The sequence below is a fragment of the Salmo salar genome, chromosome 17 (genome assembly GCF_965601325.2).
Source record: "Salmo salar chromosome 17, fSalSal1, whole genome shotgun sequence".
NCBI lineage: Eukaryota > Metazoa > Chordata > Actinopteri > Salmoniformes > Salmonidae > Salmo > Salmo salar.
The window spans coordinates 54336742-54364065 of NC_138307.1; the positions used below are offsets into that span (position 1 = coordinate 54336742).

Consider the following 27324-nt stretch of genomic DNA (forward strand, 5'->3'; position numbering starts at 1 on the left):
ATACATGATGCAAGATACTGTAGCTGTAATATAAGCGACAGTTAGATGTGTCCTGAGCTGTGCCCTTACACCTGCCATAACTCCGGAACAAACAATACTAAACAATGCACAACAGCATCCTATCAACGTCCTCTTCTGATCTTCTTCCTCATCCTCCCCCTCTTCTTCTCAGGGGGTCCACTCCCGTGTACTGACGACTGCCAGGTGACCTTTGTCAACCTGAAGTGTGACTCGTCTAAGAAGCGGCGGCGTGGACGCAAGTCTCCTTCCAAAGAGGTTTCCCACATCACAGCTGAGTTTGAGATGGAGATGAAGGAAGCCTCAGGTCAGTGTGACTGTGCAACCTCAGGTCAGTGTGCGTGTGTGTGTGTGTTGATTGCATATACGCCACATTTTAGACTCATGTAACCTGTTTCTGTATGGGTGTGAGTAATGTGAGTTTTCTGTTATATGGAGTGTGTGTGCTTGTATATTCCTCTCTGTAGACTTGTGTAACGTGGACTCTGTGTATTTGTTGTGTGTGTGTGTGTACTGACTGTGTGTATTCCACTCCCCAGACTCGTGTAACGTGGAGTGTGTGAGGGAGCGTATGAAGCAGAGGTTACAGAGTGCCATGCGGACCCTGAGGAAGTCCATCAACAAGCAGCAGTTCTACATCCAGTTCTCTGGTACCGAGTACGAGGTGGCCCAGAAACCTGCACTGCACGTTGAGCAGTGCAGCACCGGACAGGTCTTACGGGACGGCAAGTGTGGTGAGCATCCTGTGCAAGGCATCCTGGAATATGGAGTTGTTGTAGCTTACTGTTCCATATACAGGTAACTGCCAAAATAAAGAAAAACACTTGAGTAAATTAGGGATACAAAGTATATTGAAAGCAGGTGCTTCCATACAGGTTTGGTTCGTGAGCAATTCCTAAACAATTAATATCCCATAATGCTTGTATAATGTATAAAAATGCAGGGCAGGCCCAGTTGCCCATTATTTTTTGTCTACAATGGCAATGCCCCCATCCACAGGGGGTTTGAGTGGTCACTGAATGGTTTGATGAGCATGAAAACGATGTAAACCATACGCCATGGCCGTCTCAGTCACCAGATCCCAACCCAATGGTGAATGTGCATAAAGATGACTGCCCCCATGTACTTACCACAAATAGCTTGCTTGCTACGTTCGGCGTATTGTACATTACTCTCCGTTACTCATTTTTTGTATCGGTATAGGCCTACACGATCCCAATTTTAGCTCCAAGCACCTGGCAATTTGAAAAACGGGAAAAGTCGTTTGTGCTGATTTACTGGCACGTTGAACCAGGTTGCGCGCCGTAGTTTAAGAACTCTGTGGGTAGTACTAAAAACAATGACGTCATAACTGAATTCCTCCATCTTTATGCACCTTCATTGAACACTTAACCTCTCCAGCGTCTCATCCCGTCAGCGGGATCAAAATCCAGCGAAAAATCATATCGCCAATTAGCATTAAAAAAAATCATAATTAATTATAGATACACCTCTCCTGAATCGACCCACGTCGTCCGATTTCAAAAAGGTTTTACAGGAAAAGCAAATCATTAGATTATGTTAGATGAGTCCATCGTAAAAAGCAGCTTCATAGCCATTTTCCGACCAACCACTTGCATCACATGTAATAAAAATACAGCTAAATGCAGCACTAACCTTTTACAAACTTCATCAGATGGCACCCCTAGGACATCATGTTATACAATGCATGCATTCTTTTGTTCAATAAAGTTCATATTTATATATAAAAACAGCATTTTACATCGGCGTCTGACGTTGACTAAATAATTTCCCCTCAAATGCGTCCCGGTAAACAATGCTACAATTCCCTAAATTACTATCCGATAACGATTTTTTAAATTTATATTGTCAATCTAACATTTATAGATGAATATCTCTTGAGAACACCTGTCATACCAGATTTTAAATTAACTTTACTGGGTAATCACACTTTGCGATAAAAGGAGATGCGATACTCAGAAAATGAGCTAATATACAGAGCTCGGCGCCATCTTGGAAACAATCGCATGTCACATCTCATCTTGTATAATATTGTCAATAATCGCCTACCTTTAGTTGTCTTCATCAGAAAGCATCCCAGGTCCACAACAGATGTATTTTCGGTCGAAAAAGTCCATACTTCACGTTCCATTAGCCTGCTGTTGGTAGCGCGTCCTAGGGCTCTCTCCAAGCGCAGGGCTGAAGTTCCGGATAAAATGAGATTCTCCCGCCTGTAGGTTCGTTCAAACATGTCAAACGTTGTAAAACATTAATCTTCAGGGCCTGTAACACCAAGAGAGCCAATAAGATTCGAGGGGGATGATTTCATTGCCTTTAAAACCGTTTCCAAAGGTGGGGGTAGACATGGCCGCCGGCGTCATAATGGTGATGGCCCATCCCCTGTGACCAATTTCCAACGCGTCTCATTCACTGAGTTTCGACTGTATAATGCTCAAACCACTGTGAAAAGACTGGCGACATCTAGTGGAAGCAATAGGAAGTGCTCACTGAACCATGGTTAACGGTGTGATTTATAGGGAAAGATGAGAAGTCGAGTCCACAATTCTGAATTCCACTTCCTGTTTCAATCGGTCTCGGGGTTTTGACTGCCATTTGAGTTCTGTTATACTCACAGACACCATTCAAACAGTTTTAGAAACTTTAGGGTGTTTTCTATCCATATATAATAAGTATATGCATGCCCTAGCTTCTGAGTTTGATTAGTAGGCCGTTGAAAATGGGAACGATTTTTTTTCAAAATGCGCTGTGGCGCCCCCTATGAGAGATTCTGGAGCGGCGCCTTGGAGACAGCGTTTTTCACCACCATCAACAAAACACCAAATGATGGAATTTCTCATGGAAGAATGGTGTCGCATCCCTCCAATAGAGTTCCAGACACTTGTAGAACCTATGACAAGGTGTATTGAAGCTGTTCTGGTTTGTGGTGGCCCAACGCCCTATTAAGACACTTTATGTTGGCGTTTCCTTTATTTTGGCCTATACATCACAGCTGCAGTTTGACACAGTGTGTAGGCTAAAGCCAACTTCCGTCTCTGTTTTATGCAGTGTATGCGGGATATACCATATCATGATATGCTAAACATGTCTCTCTCTCATCTCTCTCTTTTTCTCTGTGTGTACGTCTATCTCTCTTCCTGTCTCAGTGAGCTGTGGTGTGGGGACGTACTATAGCGGAGAACATGATCAGTGTGTCGTGTGTCCCCCTGGTACATACCAGGACACAATGGGTCAGCTGTCCTGTGAACCCTGCCCCAGCACCGAGGGACAGGGCATCGCCGGGGCCAAGAACGTCTCCCAGTGCGGAGGTGTGTGCGTGTGCGTGTGTGTGTGTGCGTGCGTGCTTGTGGCAGTCTTATGTGTGCGGTAGTTTGGTACCACCCTGTGGTTATTCAACGGTATTCCTAGTTCTATTGGAGACCATGGTCTGTTTCAAGGCATTTCCCACTTTGTCCTCTAGATAGCAGCAAAGACCAGGGTTCCATAGATAGATCATCCTGGCTAGCTCAGTCGGTAGTGCATGAGACTCTTAATCTCAGGGTCGTGGGTTCGAGCCACACGTTGGGTGTTGCCTTTTGATTCAGAAGGGATTTCATAACCTCACTAGTGGTACTCTGGAACAGACTCGATTTCATTAAACATTGAAGTTCTACTTCCTGCATAATAGGTCAGTTGAAGAGATGTCTGTTATAGAGCCTTGTTAAACCTCTTCTTCTCTCCATCTCTCCCAGGCCAGTGTCCGGCTGGTCAGTATTCGTCAGATGGGTTTCGTCCCTGTAACCCCTGTCCTCTGGGCTCCTTCCAGCCGGAGCCTGGCCGTGTACTCTGCTTCTCCTGTGGTGGTGGCCTCATGACCAAGTACGAGGGCTCTGTCGCCTTCAGGGACTGTGAGGCCAAAGGTAACAGAGAGAGAGAGAGAGAGAGAGAGAGAGAGAGAGTGTGTGTGCATGTATTACTCTCATCTTTGTGGCTGTGTGTTTCTCTCCGTAGTCCACTGTGCTCCTGGACACCACTACAACTCCAGTAACCACCGCTGTATCCGCTGTCCAGCCGGTACCTACCAGTCAGAGTTTGGACAGAACTACTGCATCACCTGCCCTGGCAACACCACCACTGACTTTGACGGAGCCACCAATGTCTCTCACTGCAAGAGTAAGGCCAGTCTCCCATTAGTTCATTAGTGCAGTGAATTATTTTAGTGTTGCACATGGTTAGAGGACTCAAGTGACAAGTTGTCTTGGTGTGACACGTGCTAAAACATTTCAGTTTCCTCTGTACTCTAAGCCAGGAATTCTGAAACGTTTTGACTCGGGGCCTCCCTTCCAGCATTGGGGAACATTCCGCGGCCCCCTGCGTGCGTCACGTCTATTATTAAAGGCACATCACTGTTCATGGCAAACTGTTCACACTGGAGAGAATTTTGCAGGTTTAAAGCTTATTTCCTGCAATTCTTCACATTTTGTCATGGGGTTCAAAGAAAATGTTTCAGTTTTGAAGCACATTTTCGTGCAATCCTATACATTTTGCCATGTCTAATGTGTATTCATGTGATATTTGAGTGACAAAAAAATTACAACAATATCTGTGGACTAAAAAGCCTAAATATAAAAACAGTAGCTGGCATGGGTTAGTTAATCTGGACATTTCTGACAAGTTATAAATAGCTCTGTAAGGTATGTAATGACTAACATGACAAGAGGAACTGATGATGCACAACCCAATTTAGACATGTCACCTTGTGCATTCTACTATTACAAAAAAACAACAAACAAATGAGGCGTCCTGCCGACCCCTCACCCCACAGTTTGGGAACCACTGCTCTAAGCTATAGACATGTTCCTTGCTGCTAAATTAGTTCAATTCAAAGCCATAGTCTCCAGTGCTCCCTGACTCATCCAAGTCTCTTCTCCGTGTCTTAGACCAGGTGTGTGGGGGTGAGCTGGGGGACTTTACAGGCTTTATTGAGTCTCCTAACTACCCCGGGGACTACCCGTCCAATGTAGACTGTATCTGGACCATCAACCCCCCTCACAAGAGACGCATCCTCATCGTGGTGCCTGAGATCTTCCTCCCCATTGAAGACGAGTGTGGAGACGTGCTCGTCATGAGGAAGAGTGGTAGGCACAACCAGGAAATCATTCTTACTGTGCCAGCCAATCAGACAGCGTGATATTTAATTTCATCAGCTAGCCAGCCAATTAGATTGTTACATTATTGTAGTTAGTCTATCTTGCTATTTTAATATTCGTCAAGTATTATTTCAGCTGATTCCAAACTCTTGGTTGGTCCATCTGTCTGTCAATTAAATGTAGCCGCTCCCTCTTCTTCCCTTAGCCCTGCCCACCTCCATCACCACCTATGAGACGTGTCAGACATACGAGCGGCCAATCGCCTTCACCTCCCGCTCCCGCAAGCTCTGGATCCAGTTCAAGTCCAATGAGGGCAACAGTGGCAAGGGCTTCCAAGTCCCATATGTGACCTACGATGGTCAGTCTGCTGTAGCTTCTACACTTCTAAGCTGCTCAGACTCCCTAACATTCACCTGTGCCTTATTAAATCAACTCTAATGTACAGTGTGACAAGGTGTGTTTGATGGTGGAATCTTAATACACTTTTTGTGTCAGCTGAGTAATGTAACCCTGTGTTTCTTCCTGTCTGTTGTTTTGAAGAGGACTACCAGCAGCTGATAGAGGACATTGTCCGGGACGGCAGACTCTACGCATCAGAGAATCACCAAGAGATACTGAAAGTAAGCAATTCTCCATTATGTCCAATTACTGTATATTATATTATTGTAATTAATAGATAATACTATACGGTGTATAGTATATTATCTTCACTGATAACTCCCTCTCTCTGTCTCTCCCTCCCTCTCCCTCTCCTCCATGCAGGATAAAAAACTGATCAAAGCCCTGTTTGATGTTCTGGCTCACCCCCAGAACTACTTCAGGTACACGGCACAGGAGTCCAAAGACATGTTCCCCCGCTCGTTCATCAAGCTGCTGCGCTCCAAAGTCACACGGTTCCTACGGCCGTACAAATAAGCTGCTTATCCTACGCCCCCTTTCCACCATCTACTCCTCCCTACCCTTCACCTACGTCCTTACCCTGTCAACATCCCCATATGTCTTCTAATCCCCAAGTCTATACCCCTACGTCTCTCCTACAACCCCCCCCCCCCCCCGCAAATCTAGCCCTCTCTTCTACACCCTCTACTCTGAAACACTTCTCTTACACCCCCCTACACCCCCAACCCTACCCAGAGTTCCTCCTGCTCGCTATCCCAGCATTCTCTGCACAGGAACAGAGAACCGTCTCTCCCTCTTTTGTCTTTTTTTCTGCAGTCCTCGTTTTAACTTTCCAGCTTTTCCCTTATACTTCTGTTTTGGTTTGGTTTGTTTTTCTGATGTTGTTGTTCTTTTGGTTATATTTATATGTGTTAGAACTTGCAGAAGCCCACAACATGGATGTTTGATATATATGTACGTACAGACATGTTGGCTACAAGTAAAATGTATGTGTTTGTATGTACGTATGTATATTTGTGTTTGTGTGAACATACGTATGTGCACGTAGATGGTGTGCGAGAGTGACGTCACACGCAGGTACATAGATCTATCTTTATTTTGTTATTTTAAAAGGCCCCTGGCGTGCACAAAAAAAAACGATGGGTGCACATAAATCATATTTTACATCAACATTTTCACATGGGAAATTATTTCGAAAGATATTTCTGATTTCAGCATCCCAGACCATTCCACCTCAAACTGAGTACAGTGAACAAATAAGTTAGATTTTTCCAAAAAGTCACTTTTTTTTAAAGATATATAACAAGATGAAAAAACTACCTGCAAGTAACAGACGTTACTATAGAGAGAAATGTATGTGATGTAACTAATATTTGGAACTTTAATTGCACTTGAATTTTATATTGTAAACTGTAGAAAAAAAATCTAACTTACATTTTTCCTTCTGTTTTGTGTTGTATAGAAATGTTTTACCTTGGTTGTAGCAAAGAGAGAGACAAAAATATGTCCCGTTTTGTTCTCACCACAAAAACCCCCAGTGTTCAATTGTTTAGACAGACACCATCAAATTTACCCATTTGGCCTGAAAAGCAGTATTGCCAGTAAGTAATAATTTAAAATGAAATGTCCTTAACGACCCACTACTATTTTAGCTGTGAGTGAGTGTGCTCCCTTCTCCTAACTCTGCCTCATCCCTTTAAGACCCTCCTGACTAGCTGCCAGAGAAAAGGGGTGTTTTGTGTAAAGCTTCTTATATGATGGCACTAAGTGCACACTCAAAACCACCTGCTTTTTACGAGTGTCCACTCTCAATCTGTCCTATTTGGACTTCTCCCAGTTTCTGTAAGTCATCAACCTAGACTGTTGATTTAATATCTGTAACAAATATGTTAGTTTGTTTATATTTCTGCACAATGCAAGTGGAGAAAATATGTATTGTATGATGAGGAGACTGTTGATTTGGAGGTGAATGTAGTAGCAGAGAGACAGAGGTCTGTTTGAAAGTATTGTGATGTCTATGAGAGTATCTGTATGTACATAGCACTTGCAACTGTAACCATAACCCAGAAAGCGCCCAAACTGACCTCAACTAGTCAAACGTTCTGACAAAATTACACTTTCATTGTTCTCCCCCTTGTAAGAGTCCGTTTAAGCAATAAGGCCCTTAGCTGTGGTATATTGGCAATATACCACAAACCCCTGAGGTGACTTATTGCTATTATAAACTGGTTACCAACGTAATTACAGCAGTAAAAAAAAAAATCTGTCATACCTGTAGCATACTGTCTGATAAACCACGGCTGTTAGCCAATCAGCATTCAGGGCTCGAAGCACCCAGTTTATGATGTCTGATATACCACGGCTGTCAGCCAATCAGCATTCAGGGCTCGAACCACCCAGTTTATAATTGCCTATACAGCACATCTATTACAGACCTATTAAACTGCTAATACACCGCTACTACACGGTTATAAACAACTTAAATTCTTTGTGCTGGGCACAAGGATGATAAGCATAATTATATGTCTTGTATCTTCTAACCTAGAGGCCATATACTGAAGGCCACTGATATGGGATCAGATATAGTCATTCATTCATAAATTCTGCATTGTGCCCTAGCACTGATCCAGGACCTGTTCATTCTAGTCTAATCGTAACCCCCACTGTTGTGTATAGAGTTGTGTCAGAAAATGTTACTAGTCGTCAAATCAAAGCCCATTGGAGGAGGTGGTCCGGGGGAGGGACCTCGCAACCTCTATTCCAATGAGCTTTGAGTGGAATTGAGCTAACAAGGGCGGAGGAAGCATGGATTTGACAGCTAATGTTTTCAGATACAACCAAGGTGTTTGTTCACTCAGTCCACTCAAAATGGTTGTCGCCTGCAGAGGTGTAGCTAATGTTGGTACAGTGCACCCACTTCCTGTTGAGGGATGTTTTGGGCGTTTAGTGTGTTTGATGATGATGATGATGATGAAAATCGGTATGAAATGTAACATTTTTTATGATTGACTTTTCCTGAGAATGTATTCTATTTTGTGTGTGTGTGTGTGTGTGTGTGTGTGTGTGTGTGTGTGTGTGTGTGTGTGTGTGTGTGTGTGTGTGTGTGTGTGTGTGTGGATGTGTGTGTGCGCGTGTGAGACAGTGTGATACAGAAAGAGTGCATGTTCTGTGTATGTGTGTGAGCAAGTGAGACAGCGTGTGTCCGTGTGTGAGTAGCTTGTGAGATCGAGGTGGAGAAAGAGAGATACTGTATGTTGGTACTTTAGTCCATTTTATAGAGGGATAATTTTAACGTTCGTGTTAGTCGGTTGTACCCAAAGAGAGAAACTGTATCACAGTGTTTTGCCATTGTTTGGTCCATGAAAATCCAGTAAAGAACAAATTCAAATAAAACAGTAGCAGAAAAACAACTCCACCATGCTCTGTGATCTGCCCTTGTTTAAATGTTACTTGTTACACTTTACTTTGACCTTTTCTATATTATCTAGCATCTTTTGTCTCCATGTGTGACTGCAGGGCATCTTACACAGACTGAAATATGTTTCCTGAAAATGTAGCTGACATTGCCTATATTGGACTTTTCTCAAAACGAGGATAACCGTTCTGAGGATAAAGACAACACACAAACAAACCTAAGTGCAAATTGACACTGAGTCAAAGTTTATTTTCTTGTAAGATGTATTTTCTTGAACACATAAATGCAGTATTCAATGATCCTACTCTGCACCTTTATTCCATAAATCCAGCATCTATTGGAAGAACCTATTGGAGGCTGTGTAAGAAGTCTGGCTGAATTCACATCACAGCCAAGTTAGCATTGTTGTTTCTTACAGTAGCTGCAGTATTAAATGAGTCTGACAGCCAAATCTGGTGATTTATTTTGAACTTTACAGGACGTTATCAACGCTGAGAATCTCCAGGCAAATGAGAGAGTGGCAAATGTGTAGATAAGGCCTTATCTTCATGCCTCTCCTCTTTTCTTACAATATTTCTCTTTCGGCACCGGCATCCATTTTTAAAGTTCATTGTGTATTAATTAATTAAAGTCAGAGTTTAGATTGAGGACATCTAGTTTGTTTTTCATTGACTTCAGCTTCTTATTTTAAATTATGTTTTCAAGAGTAGTTGAGTATAGTAATAGGCCCTAGTCTCCAAAGACAACAAATGTTTAACTAGGCATTGGCGCATTTACACATATTATAAAGACATCAGCTATGTCTACTATTCTATGTCCAAATTTGCAACATGATGATTCTTGTAAATTGTAGGTGTACTTTTGGAGCCATTCCTATTTGTAAAATGGTAAATGTAGGTTAAGGAGAATACGTTTTCATAGTATTTCTTTGCAACTGTAATCTGTTGAAAATAATTACAAGTTCCCCTGAAACCAAGGTCATTTGGGTTGCAGACATCCATCATGTCATCTTGCATTATTTTCAGTCAATTTATTTGATGTATTCCAGAACTAGCACACCCGACTCAAATAGCCTAATGATTAGTTGACCAACTTGACTCAGGTGTGCTTGTACTACAATACATAAAAGTCAGTGTAACTGGCTTGGGGTAAACTAATCCATAAGAGGTTTGAGAAACACAGGGCTATGGTAAGGATGAAACTAGGCCAAATGTGAAAATATAAAGTACAATGTATGTCATTTATCACCAAATCGATGGTTCTACATTGATCTTAAAGAAATGCAGTTTAATTCTGCATCTGTGATAGATGAAACGCTAGAAAAAAACAGAGACGAATCTCTGATATTGTATGCTGGCTCAAACTGTCTGTCAGACATGAATTGATTCGTGCTCAGACCTCCCCTTCGCACATTGAGCTGTTCATCCAACAGAAGGCTCCAGAACATACCAGGGAGAGGCGGGAAGACACACAGCTCGAGCACATTCAGCACAAGAGGCGGGAGATTAAGTGTTTCCGCGAGAGCCAAAGCGTTAAACTGAGCACCACGCGCTGCACTTTCAAACAGACCAGCGCAACTCGCTAGCTGCTCCCCCTCCGCCGTCCGCTCCTCTATCAGACCCACGGGACTTCACTGGTTCATCCCTAACCGGACAGGCTCAGCTCATCCGACCGGGAGACCGGGGCGAACCCAGGTAGGTTAGGTGCCGCGGTGTCTGCTTGCGTGCAAATTGGTGTTGCCTATGTTTTGTGTGGCAGGCTACAGGATTAGTATGATGACAATCCGAAACAGATTTTGGATTTCTATTCTAATGTGTATGTTTTTCTATCGGAAATGTGTTTTACTTCATGTAGCCTGATGTCTGGTAAATCTAGCCCAAGATGGTGATTGTGGACACTGCCACTCTCTTCTGTTTTAGGTTGTCCACCGGAATGCTTTCATGATGTACAGTGAAATCAGAAAGTATTCACAACGCTTGACTTTTTTTCCACATGTTGTTACAGCCTGAGTTTAAAATTGATTAAATATTGATTTTTTTGTGGGGGACACTGGTCTACTACACACAATACCCCATAATGTCAACGTGGAATTATGTTTTTCGACATTTTTACAAATTAATAAAAAATGAAAAGCTGAAATGTCTTGAGGCAATAAGTATTCAACTCCTTTCTTATGGCAAGCCTAAATAAATTCAGGAGTAAATTTCCTTAACAAGTCACATAATAAGTTGCATGGACTCACTCTGTGTGCAATAATAGTGTTTAACATTATTGTTGAACGACTACCTAATCTCTGTATCACACACCTAAAATGTTCTGTAAGGACCCTCAGTCGAGTAGTGAATTTCAAACACAGATTAAACCACAAAGACCAGGGAGGTTTTCCAATGCCTCTCAAAGATGGGCACCTATTGGTAGATGGGTAAAAAAAATACATTGAATATACCTTTGAGAATGGTGAAGTTATTAATTACACTTTGGATGGTGTATCAATACACCCAGTCACTACAAATATATGGACATCCTTCCTAACAAACCCAGTTGCCGGAGAGGAAGGAAACTGCTCATGGATTTCTACCCATGAGGCCAATGGTGACTTTAAAACAGTTATAGAGTTGAATGGCTGTGAAAGGAGAAAACTGAGGATGGCTCAACAACATTGTAGTTACTCCAGAATACTACCGTCAATTCCGGACTATAAGCCGCAACTTTTTTCTCATGCTTTGAACCTCGCGGCTTAAACAATGACGCGGCTAATATATGGATTTTTCCCACTTTCAATTTTTTTTTCTCCAAAAAATACACATTCTGTGAAGTGCTCATTTTTTTGGCGGCATGAAGCTTTCATTAGACCAATGAAATTGCCCAACGGGTTAAGGTCAAACAACTTTTTTGTTTACTGTTTAGATTAAATCGAGCGCTCTCAAATTTATTACGGTAGTCATTTTGTCACCCTCATCATGGCAAAAACACGGAGAAATGCATATGATGCAGCTTTCAAGTTGAAGGCGATTGATCTGGCTGTTGGAAAAGGAAATAGAGCTGCTGCACGGGAGCTTGGTCTTAATGAGTCGATGATAAGACGTTGGAAACAGCAGCGTGAGGAATTGACTCAGTGCAAAAAGACAACTAAAGCTTACTGCTAATTATTTATTTTTGTTACAAGCCGTGTTTCGTTAAAGCCTATTTATTTTTGTTACAAGCCATGTTTCGTTAAAGCCTATTTATTTTTGTTACAAGCCGTGTTTCGTTAAAGCCTGTGTAAAGTTCATTTGTTTCAATGTACCGGTAGGCACCTGCGGCTTATAGACATGTACGGCTTATTTATGTTCAAAATAATATATTTTAAAAAATTCAGTGGGTGCGGCTTATATTCAGGTGCGCTTAATAGTCCGGAAATTACGGTAACCTAATTGACAGAGCGAAAAGACAGAAGCCTGTACAGAATAAACATATTCCAAAGCATGCATCCTGTTTGCAACAAGGCACTAAAGTAATAATGAAGAAATGTGGCAAAGTAATTCACTTTTTGTCCGGAATACAAAGTGTTATGTTTGGGGCAAATCCAATACAACACATTACTGAGTACCACTCTCCATATTCTCAAGCATAATGGTGGCAACATCATGTTATGGGTATGATTGTAATCGTTAAGGACAGGAGTTTTTCAGGATAAAAAAATAAACGTAATGGAGCTTACCAAGTGTACAGTGAATGTTCCCGAGTGGCCGAGTTACAGTTTTGACTTAAATCTACTTGAAAATCTATGGCAAGACCTGAAAATGGTTGTCTAGCAATGATCAACAACCAATTTGACAGACCTTTAAGAATTTAGAAAAGAATAATGGGCAAATGTAGAACAATCCAGGTGGGGAAAGCCCAGAAAGACTCACAGCTGTAATCTGTGTGTTGTCTTGTCTTGCTTGTTGTAATCTGTGTTTTGTCCTGTATTTATATTGTATTTATTATTAATCCCAGGCCCACGTCCCCCGCAGGAGGCCTTTTGGCTTTTTGGTAGAATTTGTTCTTAACTGACTTGTTTAGTTAAATAAAGGTTAAATAAAAAAAGATATAATAATCGCTGCCAAAGGGGCTTCTACAAAGTATTGACTCAGGGGTGTGAATACTTATGTAAATTTGATATTTCTATATTTCATTTTCAATAAATTTGGAAACATTTCTAAAAACATGTTTTCACTTTGATTATGGGGTATTTGAATTAAGGCAGTAACACAACAAAATGTGGAATGAGTCAAGGGTATATGAATCATTTCTGAAGGCAATGTATCACATTACTCTGTGTTTGATGCTAGATCCAAATAGCAGAACCACCGTATGCTACATAGCCTAACAGATTTGCCAACAACTCCTCAAGTGGTTGGTGAGAGTTTATTTGGGGTCCTAAATACAACTAACACCAAAAAAGCAATGTCTTACATATATAGTTTTCATTTGAACAATTTACAATATTATTAACATTAAGAAAGACAAAGACAACTATTTAATCTCCATGCCTTTGTGTTTTGGTGACTATGCTCTTCTAAACTACACAAAATAGCCTTCTGAAGTCGGCTAACACCCCAGAATGAAGGCTTGACATTATATCTGTTTTCATTGATTTGTTTGTAATTTAGTTTAGTAAGATTTAGTGAGATAACTGGACATAATTAAAATGAATGACAATTATTGTGAAAACAAGAAACCAAACCTTCATATAAAATGTCTCAATTAGACAGACAAATCAACTGCTTGTTTAATGCGAGATTACTTGGAAGTGGCTCTTGATTGTCTTATTAATCAGATGTGAATTACTTTGTCAAATTGAGATTTTGTAATGTTTGTTCTATTCATTTGATTGAGTGGTTCTCATTTAATGGCTGTGCCCCTCTCTCACTATGTTAGCATGGGACAGGTGTGAATGCTGCCAATGCCTTGTCAAATTCAAATTGAGCCAGACGTGCACACTCAGTGCTGTATGCTATAGCCTTGTAGGCATCAGTCATAGCCTGTCAACAGGACTTGTAGCCTACACACACATATATATACATACACACACACATACACAGTCCATTTTTACACAGCATAAAGAATCTAACCTACATACATGACTAATGGTGTGTGTCCGTACCAGGGAGTGGAATAGCCTACGAGTGAAACGAAGGAACATTGTCGCACAATTTTATGGGACTACTTCTCACAGTCGTTAAATCTGAGTGTCTGTCGTCTGTGCCGAGGAAGAGAATGCATCAATCAATTCCACCTCACGCCTATTCATTTATCAAACCGTCCCTCTTCACCATGTTCTCTGCTACGTCTTCATCATTCTTCCTGTAGTCAAGGTCCTGTTCATGTTAATACGGCCCGTTTCCTTTGTTCCTAGTCCCAGTGTAATCCTCTTCTATTCTCACTGTGTACCATGCTCTCAGCATCTGCCAATGCACCCTTCTGCTCTCATTCACTCAGTGTGAGGACTTCTGGCACTGCCCCACTCTCTCTCTCTCTCTCTCTCTCTCACACACACACACACACATATACATGCATGGACACACACAAGAGTATGCCTGTGTGAGTCGTGGTGTTAAGTGTGTGTAATTATGAAATGGGTTGTGTGTGGCCGTTTTCACATGAATGAGATGGCACACTGACATAGCAGCACAATCCAGGATAAATCCAGCTCCTCCACTCATCCCCAAATTATCAGCCTCCTTCCTCCGTACATCCCTCCCTCACCATCTTACAGGATCCATATGAAATCCGACTAGAATCCCATTAGCGGAGCTGTAATTTAAAGGCAGTAGTAAATGTGATATCTGCTTGACAGTGTAAAAGCCTTAGATGCTCTTAGGGGTTGGGTTATGTTGCTTTGGTGGATTGTGTTTTATTTACATTCTTAACTGCGTTTCAGATTGGCGTTGTATTCCACTCAGTGGTTCTGTTCTCTGTGTGTGCAGGAGTAGGGGGACACGGAGGTGGAGGGGGGACATGCTCGCTCAGCAACCCAGCAGAGTTTCTCCGAGGTGGGCCAAGCTGTGACAGAGGGCCTCTCTCTGGTGAGCCACCCCGCAACCCTGACCGCTCCAGCAGGCCTCACTCCCAGTCCTAACTACTGTGTGTGCCAGGACCAGGCCACCTCCAGCCCAGGCCAGACCACGTCTACCCCAGGCCAGCCCAGAGTGGGTCAGCCCCAGCCCAACCCACCTCTTCCCCAGCCCAGTAGCGGTCCAGGCCCAGTCTCCAGAAGCATGGCCTTCACCCTGTCAGAGATCATGGCTGCGCGGCGGCAGCAGCAGTCCCAGGCCCAGCGGGCGCCAGGCAGGGCGGCCGTGGAGGTGGATGAATACAGCACCAACCCCACCCAGGCCTTCACCTTCTACAACATCAACCAGGGACGCTTCCAGCCCCCGCACGTACACATGTAAGTAGAACACATACACGCATGCAGGCAGGCAGACGCACACCCCTGCAGATATACATGTACATACACATATGCTGGCATACAGATACACACTACGTATGTTCTGACACCTGGTCTCTGTCTATCTCCGTTCCCAAGCCCTCCTCTATTCCTCTATTTCTGTCTCTCCCCTTTCCCCCTCTTTCTTTTTCTTTGAGACTCATCCTCTCTGCATGCTGTTATTTGCTCTCTCATTCCATTTCGCTCTGTCTCTCTTTCCTTCTTTCGGTCTCTGTGTGATGGTGGAGTGTTGAGGGCTGGCTGTGTACCTGGAGGAGAGCTCACTAAAGTGGGCCACTGTTATTCACCAGCTCCCTTCTCCCTCTGGAGACTCTCTGGGGCTGCTGCACACTCACGGAAACTCCCACAGGACTCCTCTTTCTCTATCTGTGCTTTTCTTTCTTTTTTCTACCATTCCTTCGCCTTTGTTGTGGCTGACCTCTCACAGTTTTTTCCCTCTGTTAATTTCTCTCTTTTTCTCTCTCTTTTTTAACTTTCTATAAGGGATGGTGATGGATACTGATCCAGACCACATTAACACCGCAACTCTGCTTCTTCATTTTGAGACTTCCCATTGTTTATCTTTCCCATTGTCTTTCTATCTCTCTCTCCTTCGTTCTCGCTCTACTTTAGGGTGGACCCCCTGCCCCACGACACTCCCAAGCCGCCAGGTTACACCCGTTTTGTGTGTATCTCAGACACCCACTCCCGTACGGATGCCATTCAGATGCCTTATGGAGACGTGTTCATCCATGCTGGAGACTTCACAGAGCTGGGCCTGCCCTCTGAGGTCAAGAAGTTCAATGATTGGCTAGGTAAGACTGACCAATCACATTAAGCAACATCACACAACATCAAAGTTTAGTACTACAGATTTTAGTTTTTTGAAATGGTGCACTATTTCTTTTAAAATGTGATAGATCTTATTTGAATTATTTTTCTTCCTTGTTTATTGCTGTTGTAGTGAAATGAGAAATGGACATTGAGAAGTTCCAGAGTGTTTTTAGCTTACTCAAAACCCAGTGCCACCAGTGAAAATATTTATATGTATTACACACAAATTAAATGAGAAAATGTGTTTTTCATTCAACTTTAAAGAAAATATGTCATGGATGGAGGGATACCTAATGAAAAAGAGATAAAAAGATGAAACAGAGAAGAGCAAAAGAAACTGCCCACTGTGTTCATGTTACTTACTTAGAGCAGTGACATTATAGTTGGCACACGTCACTGTTACTGTCTTCATAAAACATGAACCCAACGTTAGCTCTAAGAGATGTTGTAAAAACCAGAACATTGGAACTCTTAGCCGTGTGCTGCCCCAGCCAGCGTGCTGCAGTGATTCCTATTTCCAGCGCCTGTCTCTTTGCGATGGGAGGAGAGGGGGCGGAGAGCAGAGGGATAAGGATGAAGCTCGAGGGGGGAACAGGGGGGAGACGGGATGGCAGCGCAGCCCCCCCAAGGCTAGTCGACGGGGAGCGCGAGCTGAAAACCTGCTCGCCCCGCGCCTCGACTGGCGGGAGAGACTACTAGGAAGATAAAACCCGCCAAACGCACCCGGTGTGCCTTATGAAGTTTCTCTCTTTCTCCTTTTCCTGTAGCTGTCTTTCTCTCCTGCTCGCTTGTATAAATATTTATAATCTGTATTCTTCTACTGTTCCATTCTCTTTCTCTCTATCTGTCTCGCTCTCGCTCTCTCTCTCTCTCTCTCTCTCTGTCATATTGCCAGGTGAACACACTCATTCCAACCATCCTTTCTTTCCTCTCACCCTTTGTCTGAAAGTCTGTCTTCTCTTTCTTACTTTCCTTCTGTCTTTTCCTTCGTTTTTCTTTTGTCTGATTCCCTCCCTTTTTCTTCTATCCCTTCCTCTATCTCTCCCTTTATGAAGATATGGTCTCTCTTTTTCTCTCTCTCTCCTCTTGGCATCGTGGCAGCTCCCTCCGTTTCTTCTCTCAGTATTTTTAGCAGGAAGGCTCCTCCCGGTTCTTCTGGCAGGGGCTCAAGGCTTTGTCAGAGCTGGTGCACACTGCAGGAGAGGAGGAGAAGAGGGGGGGAGAGAGGGAGAGAAGAGGAGAGGACTGTAGAAGACAGCGGGGAAGATGGGGAGGTAGAGTTGAACTTCATCCCATGGAAGGTCTATCTTTAGCTGGTTATCCTCAGCTTTGGTCCCTTGAGACCCAGAAGACAGAGATCTTGTTGTTTTAGTGAAAATGACTTTTGTGGATTCTAAGAAAGACCTGGTTTGGTGGTAGGGCATGTAATCATGATTTCTTAGGCACGGTGTCAGATTAACTGGAGAAGGAGAAGAAGGATGAAGAGATGCCGAGAGGAGAGAAAAGGGAGAGAGAATAGGTAGAAGGCGAGAGGTAGACACAGAGGATATATAGCACCACTTCAGTCCAATTTTTTCCAATAACGCTCTCTTTGATCACCTTTCAATGCTTCTAATACAGTGTATTCTCACACACACACACTGATGCTGCTAACACTTCACAGCCCAGTATGAATCAATACAGGTTAGAAAAATTACACAGAAGACGCAAACCATATGATGAACCTGTACTATACATTAAGTCAGGGGTGGCGTTGCAGTGCGTGTGTGCATAACGTCCCTGCGTGTGGATATGAGAAAGAGAAGGTTCTGCTTTAGATTTCAGTGGCATCTTCATTCATCACGTGATGGGGGGGGGGGGGGGGGGGGGGTTCGCGGAGCGGGGCCTGTATCCAGGACTAGATGTTCTCTGTGCTGCCGCCTGCTCTCCATCACCAGTTAAATATCGATCTCTTTGTGATTCTGGGTGCAACAGGGGTCAAGAGTGGAGCTGCTTTCATTCTTAACTTTCTGCTCTATACTCCTCTTTTCTCTCTCACTTCTCTTTATTCCCCTGTCCATTCCTTTCTTTCCCTCTCTTTTGCTCTTTAACTCTTATTTCCCTTGTTTCTATCTCTACCTTGGTCTTTTACTCTCTGTATTTGCACATCTTCCCATATCTCTGTCTCTCTCTGTCTCTCTCTGTCTCTCTCCCTGTGTCTCTCTCTGTGCGTCTGTCTGTCTGTCTGTCTGTCTGTCTGTCTGTCTGTCTGTCTGTCTGTCTGTCTGTCTGTCTGTCTGTCTGTCTGTCTGTCTGTCTGTCTGTCTGTCTGTCTGTCTGTCTGTCTGTGGCTCTGTGTGTGTGTGTGTGTCTGTGTGTGTGTCTCTCCCTGTGTCTCTCTCTGTGTCTCTCTCTCTCTGACTCTGTGTCTCTCTGGGTGTTTCTCTCTGTGTCTCTCTCTGTGTCTCTCTCTATGTCTCTCTCTGTGTCTCTCTCTATGTCTCTCTCTGTGTCTCTCTCTGTGTCTCTCTCTGTGTCTCTCTCTGTGTCTCTCTCTGTGTCTCTCCCTGTGTCTCTCCCTGTGTCTCTCCCTGTCTCTCTCTGGGTGTCTCTCTCTGGGTGTCTCTCTTCTGGGTTGTAGAGACTCCTGTGTCTAGGGTACTACTCTTTATTTAGCGCCTGTTCCCCTCTGCTCCCCTTTTCTCCTGAATAATAGATGGCTGACTCCTATGATGTGATTGCAATGTAGGAACTCTGTGTCCACTTCATGACCCCCCCCCCCCCAACCCTCTCAGTAATAGAAAATACCATCATAAACATTTCATGAGTGCTGTCTTTCTCTTCCCAGGCTTCTCTCTCTCTCTCTCTCTCACCTTGATCCACCAGTGGGGAGGAGGAGACAGTGCAGCACTTGTTGTTTCTATGTCCATTGGGGCTGGTTGTCACGGCTGTCGAACGGAGCAGACCAAAGTGCAGCGTGGTTGTAGTTCCACATGTTATTACATCGGTGAAACTTTGCAATACATAAATAACTGAATCGACAAAACAACAAACCGTGACGCAGAGAGAAACAAACACTACTCAAAATATAATAACCCACAAACCCCAGGAAGAAAAACCCCTACTTAAATATGATCTCCAATCAGAGACAACGAGGACCAGCTGCCTCCAATTGGAGATCAACCCCCCCCAAAAAACATAGAAATAGAAACCTAGAACATAAACATAGAAATACAAAACATAGAAAAACACAAAACACCCTGGAGGTTCTGGGCTGCAGGCCGCCGCTGGAGGTTCTGGGCTGCAGGCCGCCGCTGAAGACTCTGGGCTGCAGGCCGTCGCTGAAGACCCTGGACTGGGGAACTTCTCAGGAGGTTCCGGACTGTAGGCCATCTCAGAAGGTTCCGGACTGTAGACCGTCTCAGGAGGTTCCGGACTGTGGACTGTCTCAGAAGGTTCCGGACTGTGGGCCGTCTCAGAAGGTTCCGGACTGTAGACCGTCTCAGGAGGTTCTGGACTGTATGCTGTCTCAGGAGGTTCCGGACTGTGGACCGTCTCAGGAGGTTCCGGACTGTGGACCGTCTCAGGAGGTTCCGGACTGTAGGCCGTCTCAGGAGGTTCCGGACTGTAGGCTGTCTCAGGAGGTTCCGAACTGTGGACCGTCACTGCAGGCTCCGTGCCATGGATCATCTCTACAGGTTCCGCGCCATGGATCATCACTGGAGGCTTCGTGCCATGGATCATCCCTACAGGCTTCTTGCCATGGGTTATCCCTACAGGCTCCGGGCCATGGATCATCCCTACAGGCTTCTTGCCATGGATCATCTCTACAGGCTTCGGACCATAGATCATCACTGGAGGCTTCATTCGTGGAGCTGGAATAGCTCTCACTGGACTAGGGAACGTCGCTGGGAGTTCTGGACTAGGGAACGTCTCTGGGAGTTCTGGACTAGGGAACGTCGCTGGAGGCTTCCTTCGTGGAGCTGGAATAGGTCTCACCGGACTAGGGAACATCGCTGGGAGTTCTGGACTAGGGAACGTCGCTGGAGGCTCCGGACTAGGGAACGTCGCTGGAGGCTCCGGACTAGGGAACATCGCTGGATGCTCCGGACTGGAGAGCGTCGCCGGAGGCCAGGTGCGCAGAGCAGGCACAGGGTATACTGGGTCATGGAGGCGCTGGAGATCTGGAGCTTATGGCTGGCACAACCCATCCTGGCTGGATAAACTCCGTAGCCCGACAAGCGCGAGGCGTTGTGACAGGTCGCACAGGTTTGTGTTGGCGAACTGGGAGTACCGTGCGTAGAGCTGGCGCAGGATAACCTGGGCCGAGAAGACGCACCGGAGACCAGGAACGCTGAGCAGGCATAGTCCTTCCTGGCTGAATGCCAACTCTAGCACGGCACTTGTGAGGAGCTTGCACCGAGCGCACCGGGCTGTAGCTGCGCACTGGCGACACAGTGCGTATCTCAGCATAACATGGTGCTTGTTCGGTCACTCGCCCTCCACAGTAAGCACGGGGAGTTGGCTCAGGTCTCCAACCTGACTCTGCCAATCTCCCCGTGTGCCAATGGGGGGGGCTGTCTCTCGCACTTGTACAGCGCCTCATAATAACGCCGCTCTGCTTTAGCTGCCTCAATCTCCTCCCTCGGGCGGCAATACTCCCCAGCCTGCCTCCCGGGTCCTTTACCGTCCAGAATCTCTTCCCAGGTTCATTCCTTACCACGCTGCTTGGTCCTTTTGTGGTGGGTTATTCTGTCACGGCTGTCGAAAGGAGCAGACCAAAGTGCAGCGTGGTTGTAGTTCCACATTTTATTAAATCCGTGAAACTTTGCAATACATAAATAACTGGATCGACAAAACAACAAACCGTGACGCAGAGAGAAACAAACACTACTCAAAATATAATAACCCACAAACCCCAGGAAGAAAAACCCCTACTTAAATATGATCTCCAATCAGAGACAACAAGGACCAGTTGCCTCCAATTGGAGATCAACCCCCAAAAAACCAACATAGAAATAGAAACCTAGAACATAAACATAGAAATACAAAACATAGAAAAACACAAAACACCCCCTGTCACGCCCTGACCTACTCGACTATAGAAAATGACGTCTCACTAGGGTCAGGACGTGACACTGGTGTACGTTGGAGGGGACCTACATTTAGTGTAGTCAACAGATGAAGAGACTGTCTAGGTAATTACTTGTTGGGGCAGGTGAAAGTGGCAGTGTGGAAAGCCAGGAAGCATCAGATGCAGGGGGTGGGGTGTACGGAGCCCAGAGCTATGTTGCTGGTGCTGACACTGGCGCATGCCTAAGATAAATTGGGGGACCACATGGGGGAGTTTGCAGAGGTGTGGATGAGGAGGGGGTCTTGGTTCTAACTTTTTAGGTCGGTTACAATTAAGTAAAGTTTGTATTTTTAATGATCTTGGAAACTATATTCATCTTAAGATACACTATATATACAAGTATGTAGACGCCCCTTCAAATTAGTGGATTCAGCTATTTCAGCCACACCTGTTGCTGACAGGTGTATAAAATCGAGCACACAGCCATGCAATCTCCATAGACAAACATTGACAGTAGAATGGCCTTACTGGAGAGCTCAGTGACTTTCAATGTGGCACCGTCATAGGATGCCACCTTTCCAACAAGACAGTTCGTCAAATTTCTGCCCTGCTCGTTTTGCCCCGGTCCACTGTAAGTGCTGCTATTGTGAAGTGGAAACGTCTAGGAGAAACAACGGCTCAGCCACGAAGTGGTAGGTCACACAATCTCACAGAACAGGACCGGCAAATGCTGTAGCGCATAAAAATTCTGTCCTCTAATGCAACACCCACTACCGAGTTGCAAGCTGCCTCTGGAAACAACATCAGCAACAAGAACTGTTTGTCGGTAGCTTCATGAAATGGTTTTCCATGGCCGAGCAGCCGCACACAAGCCTAAGATCACCATGGGCAGTGCCAAGTGTCAACTGGAGTGGTGTAAAGTTTGCCGCCATTGGACTCTGGAGCAGTGAATACACGTTTGCTGGAGTGATGAATCACGCTTCACCATTTGGCAGTTCAACGGACAAATCTGGGTTTGACGGATGTCAGGAGTACGCTACCTACCCCAATGCATAGTGCTAACTGTAAAGTTTGGTGGGGCAGGGATAATCGTCTGGGGCTGTTTTTCATGGTTCGGGCTAGGCCTATTAGTTCCAGTGAAGGGAAATGTTAACGCTAGACGATTCTGTGCTTCCAACTTTGTGGCAACAGTTTGGGGAAGGCCCTTTCCTGTTTCAGCATGACAATGCCCCCATGCCCAAAGTGAGGTCCGTACAGAAATAGTTTGTCGAGATTGGTGTGTAAGAACTTGACTGGGCTGCACAGAGCCCTGACCTCAACACCATCAAACACCTTTGGGATGAATTGGAACGCCGACTGCAAGCCAGTCCTAATCGCCCAACATCGGTGCCCGACCTCACTAATGCTCTTGTGGCTGATCGGATGCAAGTCCCCGCAGCAATATTCCAACATCTAGTGGAAAGCCTTCCCAGAAGAGTGGAGGCTGTTATAGCAGCAAAGGGGGGACCAACTCCATATTAATGCCCATGATTTTGGAATGAGATGTTCAATGACCAGGTGTCCACATACATTTGGTCGTGTGGTGTAGCTAGGTTGGATAACCACATATCTCAGTCATAGTAAGTATATTTTTCTTCAATAAAGTAGCTATCAGCAAGGTCGGAGCTAGTAAGAAAAAAAAGTCCCTTTTGAGTTCAGCGTAATGCGTGCCCAGTGGGGTGTCTCTGTCTCTGGCTGTATTCTGACTCATCACCCTTTTCAGTGGATGAATATTGATGTGACATTGTGTGACAAAGAACAGGACAGGCTGCTATTTTGCTGCTGTGTCTTCTGTATGTGCTAGGCTTGGTATGGAAGTGGAACAGCAAGAGAGAAAGACTGAAACGAGAGATGAAGAGAGAGAGTGACAGGAATGACAGAGACCACCTACTAGACCGGAGATGGTGTTACCATCTTTGTCGGATTTGCATTTAGGTTGCGGGTGCAAATGAAATGTGTGTGTGTGATTACTGGGATGTACTCTGTGAGGGCAGAGTGTGTGTTTTGGATGCGTTGCTTGCTTAGTCCCTTGTGTTTTTGTGTGTTTGTGTGTTTTCGATTGTGTATGTGCCACTGCGGTGTGTGGGTGGTGTTTAAACAGGAGAGTGTATTTTCCTCATGGCTTCATGTTCAGGTGGGAGGGATTAGACACACACACACACACACACACACACACACACACTGAATGGGCGTTGTAATGCTAATCCAGGTTGAGTCTCAACATGTCTTTTTTCTTATAAACAGTAGTTATTGCTTCTGTAGACAGACCAATGCAACTAGGCTGTTATGGCATAGAATGACTTGATTGAATGTGCAGGAGACATTATAGTAAGTACTGGTAGATACACACTGTTATGTCGATGGGCAGCTAGAACAAGTTGGACTTACAGACAAACACGTGTACACACACACACACACACACACACACACAGACACACAGACACACAGACACACACACACAAAGGGCAGTAATCCCCCTCAACATGCCATGGATTTGGTCAAAACAGGGATTTTCCTCTTCAAAGGGCAAGGACCACCCATCGGAACACCGGAACAATGGTGGCTGGAGCGCCGGAAGCTTCACACACAGACACACAGACTAACCACCCTCCTCGGCGTCTAGGATATTGAGGATTTGGGGGTTATTGTAAAGGCCAGTATAGAGCACATTCCACTGTATCTAGTCAAGCACAGGTCCGTTCAGACAGCAGATCACTCCCCTTAACTAACCCTGTTAGCACTGGGTCTGTAATAAACCACACACACACACACACACACACACACACACTGGACAGTGAGGGATGAAATGAGAGGGATAAAGGGAGGCTGAGGGATGGAGAGAGAGGGGGAGGGAGGGATGCAGAGAGAGTGCCTCTGCAGTGTCTTTTGTAGTGCAGGGCTGCTTAGACAAGCTTTAGACTTAGACAGAAGTGTTGTGCGTGTTTTTGAGTGTGTTTTACTGTGTGTGTGTGTGTGTGTGTACATGTGTTTTTATTTGATTACTTCTTTTGAACTGAAACACAGAGAAGGCTGGCTGCTTTGTGCTGGTGATTCACAGGGAAATGTAAACTATTTGTTGCTTGAAAGCAGCTTTTGAAATCTAAGACAAAAGTTGGGAAAAGATGGTTGCTAACAGCAGCAGACAGTGCTCCGCTGCCTGCATATTTGGATTAGTCCCTCTGCCTCTTTCTCTCTCTCTCTCTCTCTCTCTCTCTCTCTCTCTCTCTCTCGTCTCTTACCTTCCTTTCTCTTTTCCAAAAGCATCGCGTTCATCTTCCTTCATCTAGTTTTGTGTTTGAGTGAGTTATTGTGTGTGTGTGTGTGTGCTTTGTGGATGTGGGAGAGTGACTGTATTGTGGAATGGTATTTGAGCGTTGATACATTGCTCCACTGTGCCTGTATGGAGATTCTGTTTGATAAAGAGAGATAAGCACGGCCTGCTTTGACTCATTGGAAGAACATCATGTTTTGATCACTGGTGGTGTTCATAAAGTACATAGGACCAGGAGTTTTTCCTGATAAGGTCATGTAGTCAGGAAACACTCCTGGCCATAATCCTAGTCATACAATATGCAGATTCAGCCTTTCACCAAACATGATTTAAAATGTCACCCATAAAACTTGAATGAATGGAGGTGGATGCGGGGGCGTGTTTATTGAACGAGGTATGTTTCACTCCAGTCAACCTAACGCCCCTCCTAACTGAGGGCCAGTGAACGTATTTGATGGATTCTATCCGGTTACATCCTACCTAGGGTAACAGACATAATTGAATTTATATACTGGGTCAGTGTTTTTTGTTAAGAGGTCCTTCATTTCAAAAGTTTTAAGAAAAAGCGACAGAGGAAATGGGAATGGAAGTAGGACAAATAGGAAATGATGACATTCTAGGTGTTGCCTCAGTCCTTGGCCACAGGGGTGCAATTAAATGCTTTGGCCACTGCTGTGAAGGAGCTCCGAATCCCCGATGTCTTTAACCTGGGCTTTTTGACAGCCTCTATCTGATCATCTGCAAATGGAACATCAGGCTTCGAGTGTTCTGTGAGTTCCAACTTCTGCTGTTGTCCTTGCTCCAGGGGTATCTGGAGGCTTATCTTCTTAAAAAGGACATTTCAACATTCATCATCTCCAGCACCACCAACAACATCAACAGATGTGAAAATGGTGCATTTTCTAGTAAAAAAAAAGTTTGAGGAAGATAAGTTTCCAATGACATCATCCACCAATTAGTTGGCAATGCCTACTCATAATTGGTTCAAATCACACGATGCACACCGAAGATGTACACAAAACATAGAAACACGCCATTTTCACATATGTTGATGTTGGGGTGGTGCTGGTGATGATGAACATGAAATGTCCCTTTAAGTCATCAGATGAACTGAAGCTCCTAACATAGCCTCCTGACTGCAGGTCTTGGCGTCTCAAAGCCTCCGGAAGGTGTCTGGACACAAGTTCTTCTTTAAAAGAAAGTCCATGAGTATACTTCCTTATCTTCCCTCACGTCTTTTACAAAACTGAGCCGGTGTTCAATGCCAAACTACCATGTTGGAATCTGAACAAGAAGACCCTGATCCTCTGATAGGCATCTACATCATTCCTTAATGGGGCTGACGATTTGTCTAGATCTGTGAGATGGATCCAACCATGCCGTCATGTAGATCTGTGAGATGGATCCAACCATGCCGTCATGTAGATCTGTGAGATGGATCCAACCATGCCGTCATGTAGATCTGTGAGATGGATCCAACCATGCCGTCATGTAGATCTGTGAGATGGATCCAACAATGCCGTCATGTAGATCTGTGAGATGGATCCAACAATGCCGTCATGTAGATCTGTGAGATGGATCCAACCATGCCGTCATGTAGATCTGTGAGATGGATCCAACAATGCCGTCATGTAGATCTGTGAGATGGATCCAACCATGCCGTCATGTAGATCTGTGAGATGGATCCAACAATGCCGTCATGTAGATCTGTGAGATGGATCCAACCATGCCGTCATGTAGATCTGTGAGATGGATCCAACCATGCTGTCATGTAGATCTGTGAGATGGATCCAACCATGCCGTCATGTAGATCTGTGAGATGGATCCAACCATGCCGTCATGTAGATCTGTGAGATGGATCCAACAATGCCGTCATGTAGATCTGTGAGATGGATCCAACCATGCCGTCATGTAGATCTGTGAGATGGATCCAACCATGCCGTCATGTAGATCTGTGAGATGGATCCAACAATGCCGTCATGTAGATCTGTGAGATGGATCCAACCATGCCGTCATGTAGATCTGTGAGATGGATCCAACCATGCCGTCATGTAGATCTGTGAGATGGATCCAACCATGCCGTCATGTAGATCTGTGAGATGGATCCAACCATGCCGTCATGTAGATATGTGAGATGGTTTTCCCCCGCTGCAAAATGCCATGTGCCCCTGAACACCTTTTTCAGGGTCAGCTGGATGATGCAAAGGGTTGATTTGGGTTGTCTGTCAGTAAAGGATGAAGATAGATACTAAAGGCATTGTGCTATTTCTCTGAAAGTGGAACACTTGGAATGTTACTGTACACATTCCACTATTTCTCTGGAAGTGGAACACTTGGAATGTTACTGTACACATTCCACTATTTCTCTGAAAGTGGAACACTTGGAATGTTACTGTTCACATTCCACTATTTCTCTGGAAGTGGAACACTTGGAATGGTACTGTACACATTCCCCTATTTCTCTGAAAGTGGAACACTTGGAATGTTACTGTACACATTCCACTATTTCTCTGAAAGTGGAACACTTGGAATGTTACTGTACACATTCCACTATTTCTCTGAAAGTGGAACACTTGGAATGTTACTGTACACATTCCACTATTTCTCTGGAAGTGGAACACTTGGAATGTTACTGTACACATTCCACTATTTCTCTGAAAGTGGAACACTTGGAATGTTACTGTTCACATTCCA

At 44.5% G+C, this 27324-nt stretch overlaps 2 protein-coding genes and 1 non-coding gene across 11 annotated transcripts in view; all 3 read left to right on the forward strand.

Moving 5' to 3' along the window:
• Positions 1-8979, forward strand: part of LOC106576154 (signal peptide, CUB and EGF-like domain-containing protein 1) — a 176270-nt gene extending 167291 nt beyond the window's left edge. For 4 of the 7 annotated variants that reach the window (XM_014153088.3, XM_014153094.3, XM_014153091.3 and 1 more), the window contains 9 exons: positions 173-349; positions 558-752; positions 3183-3344; positions 3768-3935; positions 4027-4188; positions 4956-5153; positions 5371-5523; positions 5706-5785; positions 5928-8979. In XM_014153088.3, coding sequence (XP_014008563.1) covers positions 173-349; positions 558-752; positions 3183-3344; positions 3768-3935; positions 4027-4188; positions 4956-5153; positions 5371-5523; positions 5706-5785; positions 5928-6080 — 1448 coding nt within the window. In that variant the 3' untranslated portion in view covers positions 6081-8979. The remainder of the gene's footprint in view (positions 1-172; positions 350-557; positions 753-3182; positions 3345-3767; positions 3936-4026; positions 4189-4955; positions 5154-5370; positions 5524-5705; positions 5786-5927) is intronic. The other 3 variants (XM_045699776.2, XM_014153092.3, XM_014153097.3) reach the window with 1 other exon arrangement.
• trnak-cuu (transfer RNA lysine (anticodon CUU)) lies at positions 3532-3604 on the forward strand. The gene has a single exon. It is a non-coding gene; the product is annotated as a tRNA-Lys (tRNA).
• A 1417-nt stretch (positions 8980-10396) lies between the features above and the next one.
• The window catches only part of LOC106576156 (metallophosphoesterase domain-containing protein 1), a 49295-nt gene continuing 32367 nt past the window's right edge, over positions 10397-27324 (forward strand). For all 3 annotated transcript variants that reach the window (XR_006760120.2, XR_014381172.1, XM_014153102.3), the window contains exons 1-3: positions 10397-10673; positions 14931-15394; positions 16067-16248. Coding sequence is in view for 1 of the 3 variants with exons in the window: in XM_014153102.3 (XP_014008577.1) it covers positions 15222-15394; positions 16067-16248 (355 nt within the window). In the remaining 2 variants the exon portion in view is untranslated. The remainder of the gene's footprint in view (positions 10674-14930; positions 15395-16066; positions 16249-27324) is intronic.